We start from the raw sequence: 24,431 nt of genomic DNA on the forward strand, positions 1-24,431 counted from the left end.
TCAGAGCCTGGGGGTCCCACGCCTGTGGTCATGGCTGGCACTGGGTCAGAGCCTGAGGGTCCCCGCCTGTGGTCATGGCTGGCACTGGGTCAGAGCCTGAGGGTCCCACGCCTGTGGTCATGGCTGGCACTGGGTCAGAGCCTGGGGGTCCCACGCCTGTGGTCATGGCTGGCACTGGGTCAGAGCCTGGGGGTCCCACGCCTGTGGTCATGGCTGGCACTGGGTCAGAGCCTGGGGGTCCCATGCCTGTGGTCATGGCTGGCACTGGGTCAGAGCCTGAGGGTCCCCGCCTGTGGTCATGGCTGGCACTGGGTCAGAGCCTGAGGGTCCCCGCCTGTGGTCATGGCTGGCACTGGGTCAGAGCCTGAGGGTCCCCGCCTGTGGTCATGGCTGGCACTGGGTCAGAGCCTGGGGGTCCCACGCCTGTGGTCATGGCTGGCACTGGGTCAGAGCCTGGGGGTCCCACGCCTGTGGTCATGGCTGGCACTGGGTCAGAGCCTGAGGGTCCCCGCCTGTGGTCATGGCTGGCACTGGGTCAGAGCCTGAGGGTCCCACGCCTGTGGTCATGGCTGGCACTGGGTCAGAGCCTGGGGGTCCCACGCCTGTGGTCATGGCTGGCACTGGGTCAGAGCCTGGGGGTCCCACGCCTGTGGTCATGGCTGGCACTGGGTCAGAGCCTGGGGGTCCCATGCCTGTGGTCATGGCTGGCACTGGGTCAGAGCCTGAGGGTCCCCGCCTGTGGTCATGGCTGGCACTGGGTCAGAGCCTGAGGGTCCCCGCCTGTGGTCATGGCTGGCACTGGGTCAGAGCCTGAGGGTCCCACGCCTGTGGTCATGGCTGGCACTGGGTCAGAGCCTGGGGGTCCCACGCCTGTGGTCATGGCTGGCACTGGGTCAGAGTCTGGGGGTCCCACGCCTGTGGTCATGGCTGGCACTGGGTCAGAGCCTGAGGGTCCCCGCCTGTGGTCATGGCTGGCACTGGGTCAGAGCCTGGGGGTCCCCGCCTGTGGTCATGGCTGGCACTGGGTCAGAGCCTGAGGGTCCCCGCCTGTGGTCATGGCTGGCACTGGGTCAGAGCCTGGGGGTCCCACGCCTGTGGTCATGGCTGGCACTGGGTCAGAGTCTGGGGGTCCCACGCCTGTGGTCATGGCTGGCACTGGGTCAGAGTCTGGGGGTCCACGCCTGTGGTCATGGCTGGCACTGGGTCAGAGCCTGGGGGTCCAGGGTACCTTCCCCAGCCCCCCCCCGGAGGCTCCTCATGCCCCTTTCCAGGACATGGTGAAGACAGGCAGAGCACTGGGCTGGCCAGGCCTGGGCACTGGGTACGGGGGTCCCAGCATGAGTCTCCCTGGAGGACAGGCCAACCCAGCAGGGAGACCGGGAGAAGTCGGAAACATCCACCAATGTCCCGTCGTTTCCCCACACCTCCTGGGGGCTGGCTGAAGTCTGAGCCAAATGACAGGAAAAGAGGCACTTCCATCCCAGTGGACACGCCGAGGGCTCCCACGCTGGCCGGGCGCCAGGCCAACTCAACCAAACTGGTTCAAAGAGAGGAAGCTGAAGGGGAGACCGGAAGCAAGGCCCACTCCGCCTCCAGGCCTGCCTGGGGCAGAGACTGGGGTCTGTCCCCACCCAGGACCTGTGGGCGTATATCCTGACCTGGGCCCAAGCTGACCTCTGACCCCAGTGTAGACGGAGCCCCAGTCCTGGCTCCAGGCCAACTTCTTTATTTTATTTTATTTTTTTGAGATGAAGTCTCGTTCTGTCCCCCAGGCTGGAGTGCAATGGCACAATCTCGGCTCACTGCAAGCTCCGCCTCCCTGGTTCATGCCATTCTCCTGCCTCGGCATCCCAAGTAGCTGAGACTACAGGCACCGCCACCTCGCCCGGCTAATTTTTTTGTATTTTTAGTAGAGACGGGGTTTCACCGTGTTAGCCAGGATAGTCTCGATCTCTTGACCTAGTGATTCGCCTGCCTCGGACTCCCAAAGTGCTGGGATTACAGGCATGAGCCACCGCGCCCAGCCTCCAGGCCAACTTCTGACCCCAGGCCCCAGCATTCCAGAGCCAGGGCAGCACCGTAATTAAGGCAGAGACCTGGAAACCAGACAGGCCTGTTTCTGGCATCACCGCCACACACACCGAGCCCTTCTCCTCTCTGAGCCTCAGTTTTCCCATCTGGAGGCAGAACTCTTCCTCCTTAACCCTGGGTGGAGGTGAGGGTTTATAAGGAAAGGGACCCAGGGGCCCCATGAGGGGTGCACTATGAAAGGCAGTGTCCAGTCCACACGGGGCGCACATGCAGACACAGAGAAAGACTAACTTTTACTACTTTTACTTTTGCTGCTGCTTTCCCAGTGAAAATGGGCCACCTTTGGCCGGGCACGGTGGCTCATGCCAGTAATCCCAGCACTTTGGGAGGCCGAGGCGGGCAGGTCACGAGGTCAGGAGATCGAGACCATCCTGGCTAACACAGTGAAACCCCGTCTCTACTAAAAATGCAAAAAATTAGCCGGGCATGGTGGCAGGCGCCTGTAGTCCCAGCCACTCGGGAGGCTGAGGCAGAAAAATGGCGTGAACCCAGGAGGCGGAGCTTGCAGTGAGCGGAGATTGCGCCACTGCACTCCAGCCTGGGTGACACAGCAAGACTCCGTCTCAAAAAAAAAAAAAAAAGAAAAAAAAAAAAGAAAATGGGCTGCCTCTGTCTGCCTGTGTGTCCAGGAAGGAGCCTGGGACTGGCTCTCAGGGGGCCTAGCTCCTCTTGCCCTCTGGGAAATGTGCAGAATGTCTAAGCCAGCAAGCAGGCATGGGAAGAGGGTGGCTGGCCAGACGCAGGGCTCCATGGAACAAGGTCCCCAGCGCCAGGGCAGGACAGCAGGGCCTGGAGAGCCATCGTCAGCAGGCTCCATCCTTCTACCTGTGAACTGTGGCCTGAGAGGTGCCTGGCACCTGTCGGGGCCCCACAGAGACCCCATGGCAGGCCTGTGGGGAGAGCAGTTTTCAGCCTATTGACAGAGCAGGGACTGAGGCCAAGGGGGACAGAGTCGCTTCCCCGGAGTCGTGGAGTGAGGATTCGAGGGCATGCCCAGTGGGAATGGCAGGATTTCGGGCACGGCACGTTCAGAGGCAGCAGTATGGCGCCCAGCCGGGAGCCTGGGACGGGCCCCAGAGGAAGGCGGCTGGGACTCCTGCTCCGCCCCCACCTCCCCGAGCCCAGCCCAGTTGCTTCTGAGAGCATCAAGCCCGCGAGATGTGCCTGCGCAGCAGAAACAGGCCCAGAGGCAGGGCTTTGTTATGCCTTGAAAGCCTCCACTGAAAGTGATGGAATCCAAATTCCTGCCCCAGGTGAGTCGCCCAGGCTTGTCTTGCTTAGCCTGGCTCTCCCAGCTCCTCAAGGTTCCCAGTCACTCAAGGCTCCCAGTTCTGTGGCCCGGCTGGAGCTCCGAGGCCCTGGAAGGTCTTGTGGGTCCCAGCAAGCCCTGAGGGGCAGCCAGGAGGCCTTGTCTGCTGGGACTTCTGCAGGTGGCTGCACAGGGCCACAGGGGATGGAGCCTAAGGCAGCCCTGCAAAGGGACCCCAAAGAGGGGATGGAGTTGCACCCCGGGGCCGGCCACTGTGTGCCATGCAGACCTCTCAAATGCAGACCTCTCCACTGGCCATGCTGGTGGGAGGCGCCCAGAAGCTGGCAGGGTTCAGGAGGGTTCCTGCCAAGAACCTGGCACCTGGCCTGGCAGGCAGGCAGAGCCGCAGCCCCCACCTCCCTCCTACAGCGCCACCACCTCTCAGCGCTTCCTGGGACCCCTACCTCAGGGGGCTGCTTTTGCCCATTCCCCTCAGGTGGCCTCACGCCCACCCAGCAGGGAGGCACCATCGTCCCCAATCAACTCGTGAAGCCCTCAGACTCTCCCAGGCTCCCAGCCAGGGAGGCGCTGAGAGGAATGGGCCAGGCCCTCTGGCTCCCCAACCATCCTTCCGGCCAGGACACAGGGCAGCCCCTGACTGGCCACTGTCCCCAGCTTCAGGAGCCTGCACCAGGAGCCAGGAACCTTCTCTGAGCTCTAGGTCTGCATGACAAGGCTACCTGAGAACCAGTATTGATTGATTGATTCACTCCACAAACACAGGTGCTCCTCGACCCCCCGTGAGGTCACGTCCTGATAAACCTGTGGTAAGTTGGAACTACCGACAGCTGAAATGCACTGATACACTTAACCCACGGCACAGCACAGCTGAGCCTTCCTGCCTTATACGCGCCAGCACGCTTCCATCAGCCTACAGCTGGGTGAAATCATCCCACACGAAACCTCCTGTACAATAACGCATCAAATACCTCACGTAATTTGTCCAGTGCAATAAGAAAGAGAAAAACAGATCGGTTGTGTGGGCACGTGAAGTATGATTTCTACCAAACAATTGCAAGTCAGGAGCCGGAACCGCAGAGCACAGAGCACCCACCATGTCCAAGCCCCGTGGTGGGTACAGGGGCTCCTTGGTGCACGGAACAGACAGGCCTGTGCCCGGGGAGCTCGCAGCCTAGGGCAGGGGACAACTGGCATCTCAGGAGGGTCTAGGGCAGTGGGTCTCACCAGGGAGATTCACTGCCCCGGGACACGGGGCTACTCAGAAGATATTTTTGATTGTCACGACTGGAGGGAAGTGCTTCTGGCGTCTAGGGAGTGGGGGCCAAGCAGCCCCACCTCAGGGCAGTGTCCAGCCAGACTGTCCAACCAGCGCCTGTTCAGGGGCTCTGAAGGGCCATGGCCTGGATGAAGGGGCTCCAGGGGCAGGGTGGCCAGGGAAGGCCTCTCTGAGCAGGGGACTTTCACAGAGCGAGCAGAACTGAGATGGCCCAGTCCCTCTGCAGGTCCCCATAGCCTGGGAAGAGGAGAATCTGAGAGTGCGGCCGCCTGGGGGCAGGCCGAGGCAGGCGGGTCCTGAGGGAGCAGCTGCCTGGTGCCAGGTCTGGGGAATTCCAGGAGGCAAAGCCCTCCTCCAGGCTCCAAGTTCCCAGCGGCCCCTGCCACATTCCTCCACCTGGGTGGGCAGGGGTGCAGGGGCTCAGCGCATTCCTGGTGGAGATAGGGAGGGAGGCCAGCCAGCGGCCTGCGCCAGCCTGCTGTGGGGCCTGGGGAGCCCTGTCCAGGCTCTGCCGAGCTCGGCATATTGGAGCTGAGCCAGTCGGCCTTTGCTGGAACATGCAGGCGGAGGTCGCCTTTCGCCTTTCTGTGTGGGGAGGAACCACTTGCAGATAAGGCAGGGATTCACCAGCCCTGGGACGGGCGGTGGGGGGTCGGGGGGGGCGGCAGGACAGAGCCACACTTCACCTCCAACCCAGCCTCCCCATCTATGAAATGCAGACAACAAGGGGGCCGGGGCGTGGCTCACACCTGTAATCCCAGCACTTTGAGAGGCCGAGGCCTGTGAATCACTTGAGGTCAGGAATTCAAGACCAGCCTGGCCAACATGGTGAAACCTTGTCTCTACTAAAAATACAAAAATTAGCTGGGCGTGGTGGCTCACACCTGTAATCCCAGCTACTCAGGAGGCTGAGGCAGGAGAATCGCTTGAATCCGGGAGGCAGAGGTTACAGTGAGCCGAGATCGCGCCACTGCACTCCAGCCTGGGTGACAAGAGCAAAACTCCATCAAAAAAAAAAAAAGAAAAAAAGAAAAACAAGAGCAGATCCCTCTCAGGAGATGGTAGCCGGCTTAGCACCCGGCCTGAAGTTGGCTCCACGGGCTGCCTGGGTTTCCTGCACAGAGATGGGAGGGAGGCACAGAGGGGCTCAAGTCAAGAAAACACAACCCCCAAGTTTTCAGGGGGCTAGAGGCGGGGGCTGCGCCTCTGACCTCAAGCTGCACAGCAAGCCCTTTGTGGAGCAAGGAAAAGGCAGCGGGCAACGGGGCCGACGGGCGCTGCCCTGACCACCAGGAGGCTCCGTGGCAGCCGCTCTCTTGCCCACCATCCCCACTGCCCACCATCCCCACTGCCACTCCATGGGGTTCTGAGAGAGAGCCCCCGTGGGAGGCCACACACAGACCCCCGACCTGGCTGCCAAGGGTGGTCCAGATCCCTTGTGAGAGGGAGCCTGGGCTCCCAGTGGACCCCAGCACCATCTGTGGAGCGGGAGCCTTCCTTCCAAGTCTCCATGTGTTTACATTCCCCCAGGAAATAGCTCCCCAGAGAGCTGCAAATATTTTCTTCATGTTGGAACTTGTGGCAAACAGAGGCCTGGAGTGGGCCCATCCACCACTTTGCCCTTCCACACATCGGGGGCCCAGTGGGATGCTGGGGTTCCTCCTCCCCTGGCCCACCCCCTCCCCCTCCCACCAGGGGGTAGGCACTGGGCAGGCATGTGGGGGCCCAGCTGGGGCATCTTCCTGCTGGAGCTGGGGCCGCCAGCCCAGGGCATTTGGTGGCACTGCCGTCCTCCCACCTTTCAGCCTTCCTTTTGTGAAACTGGGGTGACAATAGGTGGAGGTGGCTGAGGTGTTGCTTGGCGCTTTGAATCAATGAAGACCCTCGGGGATGGGAGTCAGGCCCCGGACCTGCCCAGTAACTGAGGCTCCTGGCAGACCCTCCCACTCCAGGCTGAGTCAGCGTGTAGGGTTGGGTGTCCTGGGTTTGTCATGGCCCTAAACACAGGCCCACACTTCTCTGTGCATGAGCACAGGTCCAGCTGGCATTGGCAGGCTGTGTGGGTGGCCCACAAGCACCAAAAAGTAACCTGCCTCTACTGACCTCCACCTGAAGACCCCCAGGCACCCGCCCGTCTGAACCACTCAGCATCCACGCCCTCCCTGGCTGTTGGTCTCAGCCCCACGCTCCTCCCTCTCCCCTCCACACTGGTGAGGGGCCAGTGGTCATGGCACATCCCAGGCCTCCGGTCCCTGGTCCCCGGGCAGCCCCTCCAAGAGTCCACCTGTACAGAGTGCTGTTCCTGTCCACGGCCGACTGATGTCTACTGTGTGGACAGACCATGTTTCTCTCCCCAGTCGACTCTGGAAGGCCGTTCGGGTCATTTCCACCTGATGGCTCTGGTGCCTGGAGCTGCCGTGCATGTTCACCATGAGTGTCTGTGTGGACACGTGTTTACGCTTCTCTCTGCAGCTACCAGGTGTGGAGCTGCTGGGCTCTGTGCAACTCTGTTCAATCCTTTGAGATTGAACAACCTCTGAGTTGTTCAGTCAATCCTTTTTGAGATTTGACACCCGCCAGCTGGTATCCTAGTGGCTCCTGCATGGGGGTCCCGGTCCCCACAGGATCCTGCCTGCAGTTGTTAATGTCTTACTTCCTGATTCTGTTGGAGGCTACAGAGTGAGGACCACGGTGTGGGCCTCAGGCAGGCATAAAAGGAGGCTGGAGTCTGGGCACCAGGCCCTTGCCTGCCATGCCTGGTGTGGGAGGATGTGGGTCCCAGGGCTGTGGGAAGGTGACGGGAGAGGGGTGATCGGTCATGCGGCCACCATGGTCCAGCAGTCCAGCACTGGACTCGGATGCAGCAGTGAGCACACGGAGCTGCCTCTGCCTTGTGTGCTGCGTCTAGGGGGCTGATGTGGGTCAGGACATCTCATCCTGGATGCCCAAGGACACGCTGCACTATCCTCCGTGAGCTGGGGGCAGCAACATGCCTCCTGGGCGGAGGGCGCGAGGACAGAGGACCCAGCCGTGCTGTGGACAGCACTTTCAGTGTGGAAGTGTGCAGCCTGGGAGCCGCCACTCCTGGGATCCTGGTTCACTGCAGAATCTGGACCAGCTCCTGGGCAGGAACTGTGGCCTGTTGTGTCCCTGCTATGGCACCAGCCCCTAGACCAAGCACCACGTTTGATCCAGTCAAATAAGTTACCGAGGCACAACTGTAATCCCTAAGACCCTTGGCTGAGCTTGGCAGGTCCAGGGCAGTAGCAGGGGGAACACACAAAGACAGCAAGAGAGACAGACAAAGAGAGAGAGACACAAAGAGATACAGAGACAGAGAGATACAGAGACAGAGAGATGGAGACAGGCAGAAACGGAGAAACAAAGAGAGACAGAGATAGAGACAGAGAGAGGCAGAGAATGAGAAGCCTGAGGGAGAGTCAGGAGAGGGAGGAGTGAGAGGGGGATGCCTCCCTCCGCGCCAGTGGCCCTGGCTAGCTGAGGCACACAGCAGGAGCTGCTGGGCCCCACCAGGGCGCCCGTAGAGGGGATGAAGCTCTGTGGGCATTCATGTGGCTGGAAGCGGCTGACTGTGGGGGCCTGGGCATTGTCCTTGCAGTGCGGGAAAGCCGACCGGGATGAGGGACGCCTTTGCAGAGCTGCAGGTGTTCCCGTCCATATGGGACCCCCAACCAGATGTCCCAAGGGGGGTGAGGGGCCGGGCCAAGCTAGCTGCCTCGGAGGGGCTCTCAGCCCAGGAGGCTGGGTTCATGGGAGACATTTGAAGGTGGGCTCATGGGGGCCCTGGCCCCACCCAGGGCGCACTCCCAGGTTCCTTCCCCAGGCTCTGGCTCTGCCCACTGGGCCCTCCTGGGAAGTCAGATTCCTCCTGGGCTTCGAAGCCTTCTGGCCATATAAGGCCGTCTGTGGGCACCTCCTGGAGAAGCTCAGAGCCCTCACCCCCCACCCCGCCCCATCCTCTATGAGAACCAGAGCTCAGCCAGGCAAGGACAGAGGCAGGGGAGGGCCTGCTGGAACCATGGTCCTGTGGGGGAGGAGGGCACAGGCAGGCCAGACCCCAGGGGCTGAGGCTCAGGGTCCCTAGTCACCCTGCCCAGCATGCTGGGGCACCCCCATTCCCCCTGTTTCCCCTAGGGCTCTCTAGGGCTCCCCAGTCTAGGCCTGAGGCAGGCAAGTGGTAAGAATAGGTGGTACAGGGTAGGGGGACCTCAGTTAAATAAGATTAAGGTGACACCTGGAAATGTAGGTGCCCAGCATCGGGGTGGACGCTGCAGCCGTGTGCCACTGCATGTTTACCTTGGGTGATGCCTTTTCTGGGGCTCCCCACAGATCTGGGGGCAGGAGTCCTGGACTCTGCCTCACACCCCAGCAAGGTGCTGAGAGGTGCCGTGACAGGAGCCCCCACTTGAGGGAGGGGATGGGTTGGGGTCCTGGGAGCCGCCTTGTTACTGGACTGGCCTCTTCCCTGCCAAGCTGTAGGTGGTTAGATACTAGGGAGTTCCCAGGGCCCCCCGCTCCTTCCCTCCTAAAGGCTGGCGGGGTAGAGGCTCCCCTACACCCAGCTACACACACCAAGGCTGGGGCAGGGGCGTCCAGGTGGGATCGTGGACTCTGGACTTGCGGTCGCCAGGCAGACCACCCTACAGAGCTCCACGAGGCCCCCCCCATTTCTGAGCACCCCAGGTTTTTCTGCTTGTCATGGGACCGGGCCCACCTGCACAGGGCACTGGTCCAAGCACTTCTCCTTGCCACTTGGGAAGAAAAAGAGCTGGGTGGGCGAGAAGAGCCTCTCGGAGCATATGTGGAGCGCCCAGGAGCCGGGATGCTGACCCTCTCCAGGTCTCCCACACTGGGCACCACCTAAGCCTGTCTGCGCCCCTCTTGCATGGGGCCCACCTCAAATCCCCCACGTATGAACCCAGTGGCAGCCTTTGGGTCGGGCCTGCAGGGGTCTTGGGAAGTGGGCAGGCATGAGGCATATGACCCGCATGGGTGACTTGTCTCCTGGAGCACTAAGGTGGTGGCCATGCTCTGGGCATGGTGCCTGGCCTGGAAGGCTCTGAAGAGCCCCAAGTCTGTGGAGGGGCCTCCCCATGAGTGGTGCCTGGGGCTGTGTGGCCCGTGAGCTGGGCACACACAGCAAGTGGCAGAGGGGCCAGGGGCCGGGCATCGGTGGGTCATAATCCTCCATTCCTGGTTAGCGTCAACCCAGAGCCTGGCCTCTGTGCCTCCCAACAAGCACGTGTCCCAGAGGCGATCAGGAACCCAGTAGTGGCCTAGCTGGGGGTCACAGCCAGGGAGGAAAAAGCACCACTCCTTCCAAACGGGCTGTTTCCAGACCCTCCCCAGGCTAGGAGTGCCCGACTCTCCCTTGGCCCCATCCCTCTGGCAGCAGGAACCTGTGGACCCTCGGAGACTGGAGGCAGGTGGCAGCCCTGAGGGAAGGCGGGCTCCAGGCCTGGGGCAGGGGTCTGGCTATGGCTCAGGGCCTCCTTGGGCCCTGCCTCCATTCCCTTGAGGCCAGCCCCCGAGGGTCTGCAGTTCTGGGCTGGCTCTTAGAGTAGTCTGTCCCGGCTGAGGGCAGTGGGGGCCTCCTAGGCCAAGAGGCCCAGAAGCTCTCCCAGTCCGCTGGGTTTAAGCAATCCTGATGAGTCCTTGTCTTCCCGGCACATGCTGGTCTGTGTCCTCCTCCCAGAGGACTGAGCCAGCCCATGCAAACAGTTCCGAACCAGCCTTGCTGCCTGCTCTCAGCTTCTCAATTTCATGGACAGGGTTGGAAGTTCTTACCGGCCGGCTCCCTGGAAGGGCATCCCAGCAGCCCTGAGAAAGGGACTGTGGTCTCTGATATCCCAAACCACAGCGCTGGCATTCCTCCAGACCTCATCCCGCTGAGACAACATTCCCAGTTCTAGAGGGAGCCACAAGGCCTCACCCGCAGGCCCTGCCCTAGCAGGAGCCCAGCCTCCAGCCCTCCTTCCTGTGCAGCCCTGCACACCCCCCGCTTCCTCTTGGGAGCTTCTCCTGAGGGTGCAGCACCCACTTGCACCCTGGGCTCTGGGACAAGAGGATCTGCAGAGTCATCTGTTAGCGATTGTGGCTGCCTGTGACGCAGCTGAGAGTGGGCGAGGGGGCACCCCATGTCCTCAGCACAGCTGTGTCCCCAGGAGGCTTCCAAGGTCAGGAGTTCAAGACTCACGGCTGAGTCAGATGTGCCTGTGGCCTGGCCCTCAGGGTCCCCCACAGCTGCCTGCAGGTGTGGCTGAGTAGGGTGGAGGTTCTTACCGGCTGACTCCCTCAAAGGGCATCCCAGCAGCCCTGAGAAAGGGACTCTCAGGAATGCCACTGCAGTAGCACTGGGGGCTCCTCAGTGGGCCTTGTCCCGGGGCTGGGGAGGATCTGAGACCCCTTCGCCAGGGCCAGGAGTGCCCCTACATCTCTCGGGCTGCCACTGACCCCTGCCCCCGACCCACCTCCTCTGGGGCTCCGTCACCCTGGAGCTGGGTGGGCAGGGGCTCTAGATCTTGGATTGTCCCTGGAGGGCAGCCAGAGCCTGGTGGGACAGAGGCTCCTCCATGGCCCTCCCCTGGCGAGCCACCTCCTTTTACCCTCCCCTCCACTCCCAGACTGGGCAGCTCCCTCCTGTGGATTCAGGATAGAACGTGTTTGGGGGTGGGGTGCTGCTGTTGCAGGGAGGAGCACTACGTCAGGGACAGGTGCCCGAAAGATGGCCAGTAAATAGGAGTAAGAAGTAAATGACAGACAAGCTTCCTCTCGCCTTACTAACTTGTGTGCTCTTGATTGACCCCGGCCTTTTTGGCCTCAGTTTCCCCATTTGTAAATAGAATAGGTGCCTGGGCTGCGCAGGACTCAGAAAGACAGGAGAGATGCTCGCTGGTCTGTTTGATGACTCACTGGAAGCATGAAAAAGACAGTAGGGGGTGGGGGTGGGCAGAGATGAGCTGCCCCTCCCCAACCCCCTGTGTGTAGCCGGCTGGGACAGCCCCTCAGGCCTCCATACGCTCAGCTCCTGCCCCAGCTGCCCCCTCCCCAGTCCGTGCAGCAGCAGGCACAGGGTGGGGGCAGTGTGGGCTCTTCACCCAACCCCTTGGCCACATTCTCTTGTCCACTGCACTCCCCGCCTGCCTGCCAGTTGCTCCTGGGGCAGCTGTCTGCCGGGAAGCAGTGAGCCCGGTGATTAACCCTGCTGGTGCTGGCGGCTCCGACTGACACAGCGCATTCTCAGGGCCGTCCCCGCTCCCCTCCTGGCCAGTGCCCAGGGACAGCAGAGGCCTGGTGGCTTGGCCTGGTCTGGCCGCTAGGGGGCTTAAAGGGCTCCCCCCACCCCCACCCCCACCACTCACAATCCCACCCCTCCAACCACACGACCCTCCAGGGATCCCAAGAAGCACTCAGGGTCTCAGGAGTCTCCAGTCCCTCAGGCTGTCAGAGCCCCAAGCTGTCAAGGGGGAGCCCAGAGCCAGAGCACACTGCCTGGGGCCAAGACCCCATGTGGGGACTCGCTCTCTGCCTCACACGGGATCTAAAGCAGTTCAGAGCTGGACTCTGCACCTGGACTGCCGATTCCTCGATGTCTCCCGCCCCCTCTCCGGCCAGCCCCTCCCCCACTCAGAGCTTCTCCTGCCAAGGGGAGCCGTCTCCTTTCTCCCTCCCCCAGGTGGGAGAACTAACAGTGAAGCTAGGGAAGAATTGCCAGGCCGGAAAGTAGGAGAAGGGAGAGGGTCACGTCGCCCTCCCGACTCTGTAGAGAGAGCCACACACCCTCTTGGGACCTGAGATTTGTAGGAGGCCAGGGCACCAGGAAGGTGTGCAAGGAGGTGTACCCTCCAGGGACAGCTGCTAGCTCAGAACCCCCACCAGAACCGCTGACCAGGGCCCAACAAACCCACCCAGCCCCCCAGGACTGTCCAGGGAACCCAGTGAGAGATGAGCCCACAGCCCATCTGGGACCATGGGCCGCCCAGCTGGCCTGGCTCAGAGACGGGGGTTGCTGCCAGCTCGGCAGCTGCAGCCCCACCCCGCCACCACCTCCTCAGGGCTTCCCTGGAGGCAGATTTGGCCCTGGAGCCCAAGGGAAGGAGGAGACCCAGGGCCGCAGGCACCCAAAGGCAGACGAAGACCTGATCTCGGCCTCTAGGTCCTGCGCCCTTTGCCAGGCGTCCTGGAGCCGCCGACCGTGGCAGGAAGGTGTGTGCGGCTGTGCAGTGGGTTGGAGGCCAGGCCGACAGAGCTGGTGGAGTCCACGGGGCCCCGGAGCACAGGTGCTCAGCAGCTGTGACCAGAGTCCCCCCACCTTCTTAGGAGCCCATCTGGAGGCTGTGGGGCCATGAGCACCGCCCGCGTCCTCTAAAGGGGGCTATGGCTGCAGGCCAGCCCCTCCCGCCCCATTTCCCTATCGGAGAGTATTTTTAAGCCCTGCTGAGGCAGGCAGGAGCCAGGCCGAGTTGAACCTGACCTGATCACCCCAGGAAGCAGGGGGCCCCTACCTAGGCTCCCCCTGTTCCTCTGCAGATGGTCACTGGCGGCTGCAGAGGGCACCTTCCCGCAACCAGCAGGACAGACGCTGTCGGGGGAGGAGCGGGGAGGCCGAGAGGTGCACCAAATTAGGGGAACAAAGAGTGGGCCCCTGGGCTGGGAGGAGCTGGTGGGCGCGCTGGGGGCCAGAGCGCCGTGGGGAGCGCGAGGGTCGCACCCGGGACCCAGAGCTACGATCTGGGCTGGGGGCGCGGCGGCGCGGTGGTCCCACGGCCTGGCCCGAGGCCAGCAGGTGCCCCTTCCGGGAGGTGGCCGGGCCGGGGTCCGAAGGGTTAAGGCCGCCCGGCGGCCCCTCCCCCTCCTCTCTCCTTCCCCCACCCCCCCGCCTCCCCGGACCTCTCCCCGGGGCGCGGGGCTCGGGCGCTCGGGCGGGCCGGGGCGGGGCCTGACGTCTGCAGGCGGAGCGAGCCCTGCCGGCTGCTTGGCTTCAGACCCGCCGGGCTCCCGCCGCGCGCGCTGTCCCTGGAGCGCGGGGACGCGGCCCGGAGCCGGGAAGATGGCGAAGCGGCTCTGCGCGGGGAGCGCACTGTGTGTCCGCGGCCCCCGGGGCCCCGCGCCGCTACTGCTGGTCGGGCTGGCGCTACTGGGCACGGCGCGGGCGCGGGAGGAGGCGGGCGGTGGCTTCAGCCTGCACCCGCCCTACTTCAACCTGGCCGAGGGCGCCCGCATCGCCGCCTCCGCAACCTGCGGGGAGGAGGCCCCGGCGCGTGGCTCCCCGCGCCCCACCGAGGACCTTTACTGCAAGCTGGTGGGGGGCCCCGTGGCCGGCGGCGACCCCAACCAGACCATCCAGGTGAGCGCAGGGCGGGCCGTGGGGCGTCCTCCCGGGGCACTCGGACCCGGAACGCCGGCCCGACCCCAGGGGGAGCGTCGTGGGCCAGGGCGAGTCCAGGTGCGGACTCTCTGGTTCCGCATTTTGGGGGCCCAAGAAGGCACCCCGACCCGGCTGCTCCGTCTCGGCCGGGAAACTTCGCGTCCCTCCGGGAAGGCGGAATTCAAGTCCCCAGCATGGACCCGGGGGCGGCCGGGAGCCGGTCCAGTTCGGCTGCGGTGACCGGGGCGGGAGGGGGGCCGGGCCCGGTCCCTGGCGGCCCCAAGTCCAGGATCCCGGGGAGGGCGGGACTTGGCCTCCGCCGGCTGCTGCCGGTGGGGAGGGGGCGCAGCTCCGCCCTACCCGGGACAGGCTGGAACCTGCTGGCCTCTGGATGGGGTGGGAGGGGCCAGCCACCTGAGGCTCCCACGGCCCCCTCTCAGAGGAGTCTAGGGCTCGGCGAGACCTCCAAAGTAGGGGAGGGCCAGCTGCGAAGTTTTAACTGAGGCTGGGAACACGTGGCTTCCAGGAGGGGCAGAATCTCTGCCCAGCAGGTGGTAGGGTCCGGGGGGCTTCGTTCTCTCTGGGAGATGTGGTTTCAGGCCCTGAAGACCCCCTGGGGTGCATGTCTTCTCCCCAGCAAGCCTTAAACCTGTAGGCAGGTTCTGTTGGCCGGCTCCATGCATGGACACCTAACCTGGAAACCAAGGCTCCTGGCCCTCTAGACTTAGGCTGGGCCTGGGGTCAGCCCTGAGTGAGGAGCAGCAAAGTCAGCTCCAAGGGCTCCCAACCGGCCGCTCTAGGCCCATTCCTCACCTCAGCCCCACCTTAGGGAGAGTCTAGGTGGTGCCCAGATTCCCACAACTAACCCCCGCTGGACCCTGTTCTGGCTGGGGGGCTCCAAGCAGGTGTCAGCGGCTTTCCAGGGCTCAGTTCCCCCATCTGAAGTGTGGGCTTGAGACCTCCTATCTCAGAGGACTGTGCTGGGCTTAAGAAGAGAATGGTGAGCCCAGGAGTCCGGGGAGGCTCCTCCCCCCTCCCCCAGGGCCAAGGTGGTGGGGCAGGCAGAGGGGACAGGCAGAGGGCCCGTGTAACCTGAGCTGTCTCCTCCCGGGTACCTCCGCCTTCCTGGAAGGAGAGACTGGGGCTGGGGCGAGTAGCTGGAGATCTGCCGGGTGGGGGCAGAGGGCCCTGGAGCAAGACTTTGTGGGGATGAATGGAGGAACCTGGGCTGGGCCCGCCCCCTCTGCCTGTCCCACCACCTTGGCCCTGGGGGAGGGGGGAGGAGCCTCCCCGGACTCCTGGGCTCACCATTCTCTTCTTCTTTTTTTTTTTTTTTTTTTTTTTTTTTTTGAGACGGAGTCTTTGCTCTGTTGCCCAGGCTGGAGTGCAGTGGCACGAACTCGGCTCACTACAAGCTCCGCCTCCTGGGTTTACGCCATTCTCCTGCCTCAGCCTCCCGAGTAGCTGGGACTACTGGCGCCTGCCACCTTGCCCGGCTAGTTTTTTGTACTTTTAGTAGAGACGGGGTTTCACCATGTTAGCCAGGATGGTCTCGATCTCCTGACCTTGTGATCCGCCCGTCTCAGCCTCCCAAAGTGCTGGGATTACAGGCGTGAGCCACCGCGCCCAGCCACCATTCTCTTCTTAAGCCCAGCACAGTCCTCTGAGATAGGAGGTCTCAAGCCCACACTTCAGATGGGGGAACTGAGCCCTGGAAAGCCGCTGACACCTGCTTGGAGCCCCCCAGCCAGAACAGGGTCCAGCGGGGGTTAGCTGTGGGAATCTGGGCACCTCCTGGCTGCCCCCTTATCTGGTCGACTCAGAGGGGCCGGGTCTCAGGAGGGAGGGCTGTGGCTGTCTCCTTGCCTGCTACTGCACCTCGGAGGGCCTGGCTGAGTGTCCCCAGCTGAGATTTTGCCGTTCTGGCAGGGGAGGCTCCAGGTGCCCTCTGAACCTCAGACCACCCCCAGCCACCTGCCTGTGCTGCATGGCTGGGGGCCACAGGCCCCCTCCCGGATCTGTCTCCTCTGTGGGGGCGTATTACCCCCGTCTCGTGAGTAAAGGGCCAGCCTGTAGTCAACGCCCCTCTCCTCTGCCTCAGCTGTGTGGCTTCCCTCTGTTAGCCTCAAGCTCCCTGTCTTTTAAATGGGCACAGCGTGCCCGCCCCCTCACCTGAGACTGTGAGCTTGGCCTGAGGAGCCTGGGAAGCGGCCACAGTTTCAGTGGCAGCTATGGGCTATGGTGCTCCACACCTCAGAGCCAACGTGGATGAGAAACCAGCTGGCCTCGTCCAGCTCATTTCTGACAATAGAGGCGAACCCTTCTCTTCCAAAGTCTCGAGCCCTGAGCGGTGAGTGCCCCTGTTCCGAGGCTGCCAGATATGTAGAAAGATTGGTTGGTAGACGTAAGCTGGATGGCCTGTGACCTTGGACGCCTTCTTCATCTGAGAGCCACAGGTCTGCTGACTGCCCTGGCCGCAGATTGGGCATGTGAGAAGGCCTTGCCAGCCAGTCTGGAGTAGAGCCGCGGGTGGGGCAAGGCAGGCAGGCACAGGAGGTGCCCAGGCGATGAAGCTGCAGCTCCATCCAAGGGGGCTTACTAAGGCTTTGGGGCCTGGAGCCGGGCAGTGCGGTCTCAAGGCTGCAGGCCAGGGGCTCTCAGGGACCCTCTGCAGGAGACGCACATTAGCTGGGCATCCCAGATGGGGTTTGGGGTGAACTCTGCTGGGCAGCTGGTGCAGGCAGAGTGCAGGGGGAGGTGGTAGCCCTTGCAGCCTCAGGTGGGCATCAGGGGATTCCCGGCTAGCCCAGCCTGAGAAGGTGGGGACTGGGCGGCCAGGCCAGCGTGGTGACTTATTGGAGGGGGAAGTCCTTATCAGCTGCTCTGCTGTTTCCTAGCTCTGTTCTCATGGGACCCTCTGCAGCGGAGGTGGTGGGAGCCTGATTTTCCCAGCCCTGTCCTCTGGCTCAGTGAGTGGCCGAATGGGGACTGGAACTGCCTCCCAATAACTGGACCAACTGTGGCCCAGGCAGGGACTGAGCAGTTTCTTCCCTGACCTCCTAGAAGAGTAGAGACCTGACCTTTGACCCGCAGCTTCCACTCAGCTTCCCTCTGCTGCTCGTGTGTCTGGGAGGGTCTTGACCAGCAAGCAACCTTCCCTGGAAGGCCTGGCTGCCCCAGCCAGAGAGCCCTGCCCACACCTACCTTCTCCAGGCGCCCCCGGCCCCACCCTGAGCGGGACCTGTGTGTGCCGTGCTGTCAGTGAACTCTTGAGTTTGGGGGTCACCATCTAAGCTTGGCAGTGTGGCCTGCGGGTAGGGCTCGTGGTGCTTAACTGGGTGTCTTCAGTTGCTCTGGCCCCATCCACGAGACTGCTTAGGTGGTGAGCTGGGTACACAGTGGGAATAAGGCGGGTGTGGACCCTGCCACTGCAGAGCTCTGGGGGACCCCAGCGAAGTCCCCAGATGATTCCAGATCTCATACATACAGTAAAGGAAGTACAGCAGTGGCCACACTGGGGACTGCAGACTCAGGGGCCTCAACCCCAAGCCTGGGAGGATGCCTTTGTGTGAACAAACAGCAGGTCTGGTTTCCCTGGGGGGGGTATGGCAGCCAGGACCCGGCTCTGCCCCCTCTCCTGGTCCCTGCCCCGGCTCCCAGCACTGCCCCTCCCCTCCAGGATGTAGGCCAGGACCCTGCTGGGAGCCTCCTCCGTTCCCCACTCACCCATGCAGGGCAGGCCCGGGACAGAAGCGGCTGCCACGCTGTGTGTGAGCCATTAATCCTCACGGTGGCCCCAGGCAGGTGCAGCCTTGTCCCTACTCTTCAGATGGGGACATTGAGGTTCAGCGGTTGCTGTGACTTGGCCTCTTCCCAGTACTCCAAAGCGGCAGCCAGGAGGCCCAGGCCCACCTACCGCTGCCCACACCTCCACTCTGGGGCCAGTCCCCATAGGCCACCGCAACAGCTTAATTCTGTCTCTCTGGAGACCCTAATCCAGAAGCCTGTGGGCAGGATCTGGAGGTGGGGCGGGGTCTGGCCGCCTGGATCCCCACCCTGATGGTCCTTCTGTCTACAGCTCTACCTTCCTCCCCTTTCTGCCCCCTGCCTTGCTGCATTTTGTCCAAGCCTTTCTGGAGCCCCTGGCAGGGCCAGCAGGGAGGGGTGGCCATGCCTTGCCCTGCTCCTGCCCCTTTTTGCCCCCTTGGCTCTAGACACATTGATCCACCTTGCGGTTTACTGTGAGACGTCTCCTGCCCCCAGGGCTCATTGCACTGGCACCCCCTCTGCCTACAGCACACTCTCCCTTACCATGTAGGGCTCAGACGCCACCCCCTAGAGAGGCCCACCGAGATTTTCCCACCCAAGGCAGATGCCCGTCTCCGTCCCTGTTCTTCCTCTTTCCTCCTTCGTGCCATGAGCAGCTCACATGAGCCACCTGCCCTGAGTTGGAGAAGCTGCAGGTGCTTAGCGCACGTTTGCTGAGCAAGTGGGTGAGGGGGGTGCAGAGGCTGGGCGTGGAACCCGCTCAGTGGGGCCAGGACTCCTCTCGGGGCAGGAGGGTGACTGGAGGAGGAAGGGGGTCCCCGGCCCTCCTCGGCTGTCTGACCCTCCCGTTCCCTCTGCAGGGCCAGTACTGTGACATCTGTACGGCTGCGAACAGCAACAGGGCACACCCCGCGAGCAACGCCATCGATGGCACAGAGCGTTGGTGGCAGAGCCCGCCCCTGTCCCGCGGCCTGGAGTACAACGAGGTCAACGTCACCCTGGACCTGGGCCAGGTAGGGGCCTTCTTTGCCTGCTACGGCGCCCGTCTCTGTGTCTGTGGCTGTCGGGCCTACCTTGGGCCACTGGACCAGAAGGCGAGGTCTCCACCCTGAGCGAGATCTGGGGCCTGGGAGGCTGGACTCAGTGGGAGGGGACAAAGGCATGACAGTGGTCACCTTTTGTTTGTGCTTTCAGCATCCCCACGACACAGGGAAAGGGGGTGCTGATGGGGGTGCTTCCAGAGGCCAGAGTTTGGGTGGGGGTGCTGAGTAGACAGCTTGGGGCCAGGAGGGCAGAGCTGCTGTGAGCAGTGCGGTGGTGCCCCCTGCGTCAGGCGCGCTGCTGCTTAAGGAATTCCTGGCGGGTGCGGGAGGGGCCGCAGGAATGCAGAGGAGGCTGGCGGAAGTGGACATTCCTGGGATACCTGTGCCGAGGTGGCAGCTGCTGAGGGTTAGGTGGGGTTGGGTGTCTGCTCTCTGGTCCCCAGCTCTGGGCTCTCCTTGGCCTTGGAGGCCCCTGTACAAGCAGGAGGCTGAAGCTGGGTGCCTCCAAGCGAAGAGTGAACCCCCTAAGGTGGGCCTGCCTCGGTGCCAGCCCTGAGCAGCCCCAGATAAGGGGTGACTTGGCCTAGGTACCCGGGCTTGAGGTCTTGGCCTGTAAAACGGGCCAGTAATCTTGGTGCTTCTTGAGTCAGGGACAGTGATGGGGCAGGTGGAGGAGGCTGGGCCTGAGAGCAGCCAGTGCCTGGAGTGGGGGCTCCAGGGCTGACCCAGAGGTCTGCGTCCCGGCTGGCTTGGTCGCTGTCCCAGTGTGTGACACGTGGGTCTTCACTCCTGTCTGAGTCTCTGTCCCTGCCATTGTCCCGAGGGTGTCGGAGATAGAGGAGGTCTCCCTGGAGCCCAGCTGGAGGGCTGGCCCCAAGGGGCAGGCGCCTTTGACAACCTTGGTGGCCTGCAGGCCTGGCCCGAGGGTGGGCAGGCAGTGAGGGGAGGGCTCAAGCCCCAACAGGTGGCCTGGAATTTCCAGGGGTTCCTGAACTTGCTCTAGGGCCCTATGGAGAAGGGTGGGGAGCTGGGGAGGGGTTGCCTGTCCTGGGCTCCCTGCCTGCCTGCCAGGCCCCTGGGCCTGACCTGACCTGGGTCTGGGTGTGGCTTTGCCTGTTTACCTTCATCTCACTGGGTTTCACCGCATCTGGTTCCCCTGTCCCCTGGAGCCTGGGGGTCCCTCATCTCTCTGGCACAGCAGCAGAGGCCCCCCCTTGGCTGCAGCGGATGTGGATTCTCAGCTGCTCTGGTGGGCAGCTGGGAACTGGGTACTGGGTTCTTCCCGCCCCTCCTCCTCCGAGGAACTGGCGTGGCTGGGGGAGGGGAGATGGTCTGGTCTCCACGGCAACCCCAAGGTGGCTGCAGAGCCAGTGGGCACAGTGCCTGATATGCCTGGGTGGGGTCAGGGAAGATGGGAGTGACACTCAGACCCACAAGTGTGGGCTTCACCACCCCTTGGCTCTGGGGCTCTCTCTCAGCCTCGGTGCACATCTATGAACTGGGCTGGAGACTTCAGGCCTGAAGCCAGTTTGCTTTTAGATTGTTCTGGGCCAGAAATCAGGTTCCACCATGTGAGCATCTTGCCTCCCAGCCTCAGTTTCACCAACTGTAAAATGATATGGAGGGAAAAGGAACCCTTTCCATTCCACCTGGGAAGCAGTCCCTCCACCTACCCACCCACCTATCCTATCCCATCCCTCTGCTCACCCATCCACCCCCCTACCTATCCAGCCACCTGTCCCTCTACCCACCCCTACCTACCCACCCACCTACCTATCTACCCACCCACCCCTTACCTACCACCTACCCCTCTACCCACCCCCTACCTACCCACCCCCCTACCTATCTACCCACCCACCCCTTACCTATCCACCTACCCCTCCACCCACCCCCTGCCCCTCCACCCACCCACCTATCCACCCACTCACCCACTTACCCCTCCACCCACCCACCCCCCTACCTATTAACCCAGCCACCCCCTATCCACCCAGCCACCCCCTACCCATCCACCCACCCACCCCCCTACCCATCCACGCCACCAACCCACCTAACCATCCAACCACCCACCCACCCACCTACCCCCTACCCCCTACCCATCCACCCACTCCCTACCCATCTACCCATCCACCCATCCCCTACCCATCCACCCACTCCCTACCCATCTACCCATCCACCCACCCCCTACCCATCCACCCACCCCTCTACCTATCCAGCACCCACCCTTTCTTCCTTGCTTCCATCTGTCCATCCCTCTGTCTGCTCTTTCCTCCCTCCACACCTGCACCGTCTTCCTTCCTTCCTTCTCAGCCGCTTTCCTGACCATGTGGATGTGTCTACCAAGGCCCCTGTCTGGGCCAGGGGGCTGCCAGCCTTGGTCGGGGTGGGGACAGGGACTCCCTGGAGTTGGGTGGAGAAATGTCCTTCCTGGGCTTCAGGGCTGATCCTGGGGCGGGGCTGGGGCTTCCATCAGGAAGCCAGGCTGAGCAGCGGGTGGGTCCGGGCACTCCCCCTGCAGCGGGCTGCCAGCAGCCTTTGTTCTGGGATCTGGAGCGGATGCCCTGGGAGGGGGGTGGGGGTGGCTGGCACTGGGCATCGGGAAGGCTTCCTGCTCCTGGAAGGCTGAGGAGGGCGGGGTGGGCTACGTCACGGTTCGGGTCTCACGCCCATGCTGTGTGGTGGGGCAGGGGCTGGTGCAGGGGAGGGGAGACTAGTCCCTGTGGTGTCCACCCAGGAGTGGCTGAGCCTTGGCCCCAGGAGTGCCAGCTGGGCTCCTGGCCTGGGTCCTGCTGCGCCCAGCCGTGGAGGGTTCTCCCTCCAAGGGTGGGGCTCAGGAAGAGGCTCCACCACTGGTCACTGGTGACTCAGGGGGCAGTTTCCGAGTTCCAGACGTGACCTTCCCCGGGGGGTCCTTCTAGGGGGTTCTTGCGTATCTCCTTGCGTCCTCCGGAAGCTTCTAGAACTGAGTGGTCACATCACTGACCTCAGGCTCCCTCTTCTGAGAGCCACACCCAGGCCCCAGGCCCAGGGAAGGGTGAGCATGTTCATGACTGCCCAGGCACGTGGCCAGCAGGTCCTGGCTCGAGCGCCCCCACCCCCTGACTCTGCTGCAGGGTCCAGGCCCTTGGCCCACTACACCAGCATGCTAGCCCAGCAGGCCCAGGTCGTAAGGAGCTGGGCGGAGTGAGTGGGGCTGGCTCTGGCCTGTGTCCCCTCCCTCTCCATTCGGCCCTTGGGTGGTCTAACCGTGGGGGCGGGGCTCTCCCCAGCAGAGGAGGGCATGCCTCCTGTCTCCCTCAGATGAGGAGTGAGGACGCGCGGGGGGGCCTCCTTCCTGCAGGGAGACCCCTGCTTTGTCCTCTGCACAGCAGGCCACAGTGCAGGTGCCACAGGTGGGGCAGCGGCTTTGTCCCAGCCCCCGAGGCCCAGAGCTGCAGGGCAAATAGGTAGGGACCAGGTAGGGGTCAAGCTGTAGGGGAACTGGGGCCAGCAGGGTATGGGGGGACAGTTGGGCATGAGTCTAGTATTGGTTGGGGGTGAGCAGTGCCAGGTGAGGGCCTGTGCCCCATGGGAGTGCAGAGTGGACTGGGGTAGGGCTGGAGAGGGGAGGCAGTCAGCTGTCCCCTCCAAGTGGGGGTACGAGGAGGCAAAGGTTTGCTGCAGTCATTGGCCACTGGAGTGTGAGTTTCCCTAGGCACTTGGGGAAACTGAGGTGGGGTTATGAGAGGGTCAGGGCCAGTGTGGAGTGCCCAAGGTCCCAGTGCTGGAGTCTTGAGGACTGTGGGGTTGGCCATGCTGTCTGGAGTCTGGGTTCCCAGGCTGGTTCCTCCTCTGTAAATGGGGCGAGTACGCCTGCCGGAGGCCCAGCACGCCCAGACTGCCTTACCCTTCAGGACTGCCTGCCCTCTGGCTGGCCGGCTGGGGCCCTGGGCAGGCCTTCTGGTCCAGGGTGCCACTGGCTTGGCTCCCTGGGCCTGGTTGGGCACTCAGCCATGTGGCCAGTGCCCCAGGACGGTCAGTGGGTTGTCCAGGGAAGGACAGGAAGTGCAGCGCGGCCAGGCTCTAGGCTCTAGTTACACAGCTCGGCAGCCGGGACAGGTGCACTGGCTGGGCCGGACGCAGCCACTTGAGTGGGGCTCCCTGGGGGTATGGCGGGAGTCCTGGGAGGTGCTACTCCCCTCCCCTGGCACAGGGTAGATAGCAAGACCCTCCCTCGACTTGTTCTGGAAGGAGGACACGGCCCAAGGGGCTGCCATGCCAAGGTGGGGCTGGGGCTGCTCCTCTCCCCACACCCCCGCTGCCATGCTTGCCCTTGGTGGCTGCACGGCCAGGCCTGGCATTCCGGGCACAGAGATGCCCCAGCACCCACCTAGAGCCCAGGCGGCCCCCAAAGGCTTCCTGTTTTCCATTTCTAAACAAGAGCCACTACATTAGCCTCTGATAATACAGCTCAGTGGAGACTAAACTGTTTGGGTTTCAGGCCGAGGGGTCCCCTTGGGATAATCTCCACTTCCTGTGTCCCTGGCTGACCATCTGGCCTGACCTGGACCGGGCTGCAGGGAGGGAGCCCTGAGCTTGGACTGCAGTGGTTGGGGTCCCTGAATCCACCCCATGCCCAGCTCTGTTGAGGTGCAGGCAGCCCCCTGGCTGGGACCCCATGCCCTCCCTCCAGCTGGGAAGTTCCTGTCCCCCCACCCACTCCTGGAAGTTTCCCTGTCCTGCTTTAGTACATCTGTAGTTGGGCATGGCGACATCCAACCCTGGTGTCCGGGGTTCTGGCCTCGGCGTTTTTATTTTTCTTCCCAGTGGTCGGCTTGCCGTGGAAACCCCCGGCTTTTCCACTCCACGTCCCTCTGGGAGAGGTGTCTGCGTGGGGCGTGTTTCCGGACCCCTGATAGGTTGTGTGGCCGCTGTGCTTATTCACCCAGCTGGGGGTCGGTGGAGCCGCCCCGCCCTGCTGTGGGGCTTATCTATGTATCCAGATGGGGTCTCTTCAAGGGGAGGCACACGACAGGAGCGGGCAAGGGCTGGACTGGCCCTGGACTCTGGGCAGCGAGGGGGCTGGGTGCCCCGGTGCCCTGTCCGAGTGGCGTGGTCAGGGTGCTCGCCCGGATGCCTGGGGCTAGGAGGGACTTTTCCTGCCCCGGGAATTGGCACAACGCCCTTCTTCCTGCAGGGCCTGGGCTGAGTCACAGACCTCTGTGATTCAGGCTGCCGGGGAAGGCTGGACTGGCCCTCACCCGGCACAGTGGGTACCTGGGCCTGGCCCTGGTCTCCCCAACCCAAGATGGGCCAGGGCAGAGCTGGATTTGGGCACAGGGTAGCACCCCCTCCCCCACTCTGGAAGTTCCAGCCACAGCCCTCCCCATGGTGAGGTGGGTGCCTCAGCCCAGGAGGCTGCTGGCCAACAGCCCCACGCCATCCCCAGGGCCCCCAAAAGCCCCACCAGCATTTCTCTGTAGTCCTCACCGTGCTGCCCAGACCCCAGCACCTACCCAGTCCCCTCCGCAGCTTTGCCTTCGGAGTGCCAGTGTGTGGTGCAGCTCTGGTGGGGGCCTCTCGGCATTTCTGCGGAGTGGCTGCTGCCTGCCCTCCAGG

General features: G+C 63.2%; 1 protein-coding gene across 1 annotated transcript in view; it reads left to right on the forward strand.

Moving 5' to 3' along the window:
• Positions 1 to 13,627: 13,627 nt before the first annotated feature.
• Positions 13,628 to 24,431, forward strand: part of LAMA5 (laminin subunit alpha 5) — a 60,567-nt gene continuing 49,763 nt past the window's right edge. Inside the window, 2 exon segments of the mRNA XM_073005386.1 lie at positions 13,628 to 14,004; positions 18,654 to 18,806. Of these exon segments, the coding sequence (XP_072861487.1) occupies positions 13,708 to 14,004; positions 18,654 to 18,806 (450 nt within the window). The 5' untranslated portion in view covers positions 13,628 to 13,707.

The sequence above is a fragment of the Chlorocebus sabaeus genome, chromosome 2, assembly GCF_047675955.1.
Source record: "Chlorocebus sabaeus isolate Y175 chromosome 2, mChlSab1.0.hap1, whole genome shotgun sequence".
Classification (NCBI taxonomy): Eukaryota; Metazoa; Chordata; class Mammalia; order Primates; family Cercopithecidae; genus Chlorocebus; species Chlorocebus sabaeus.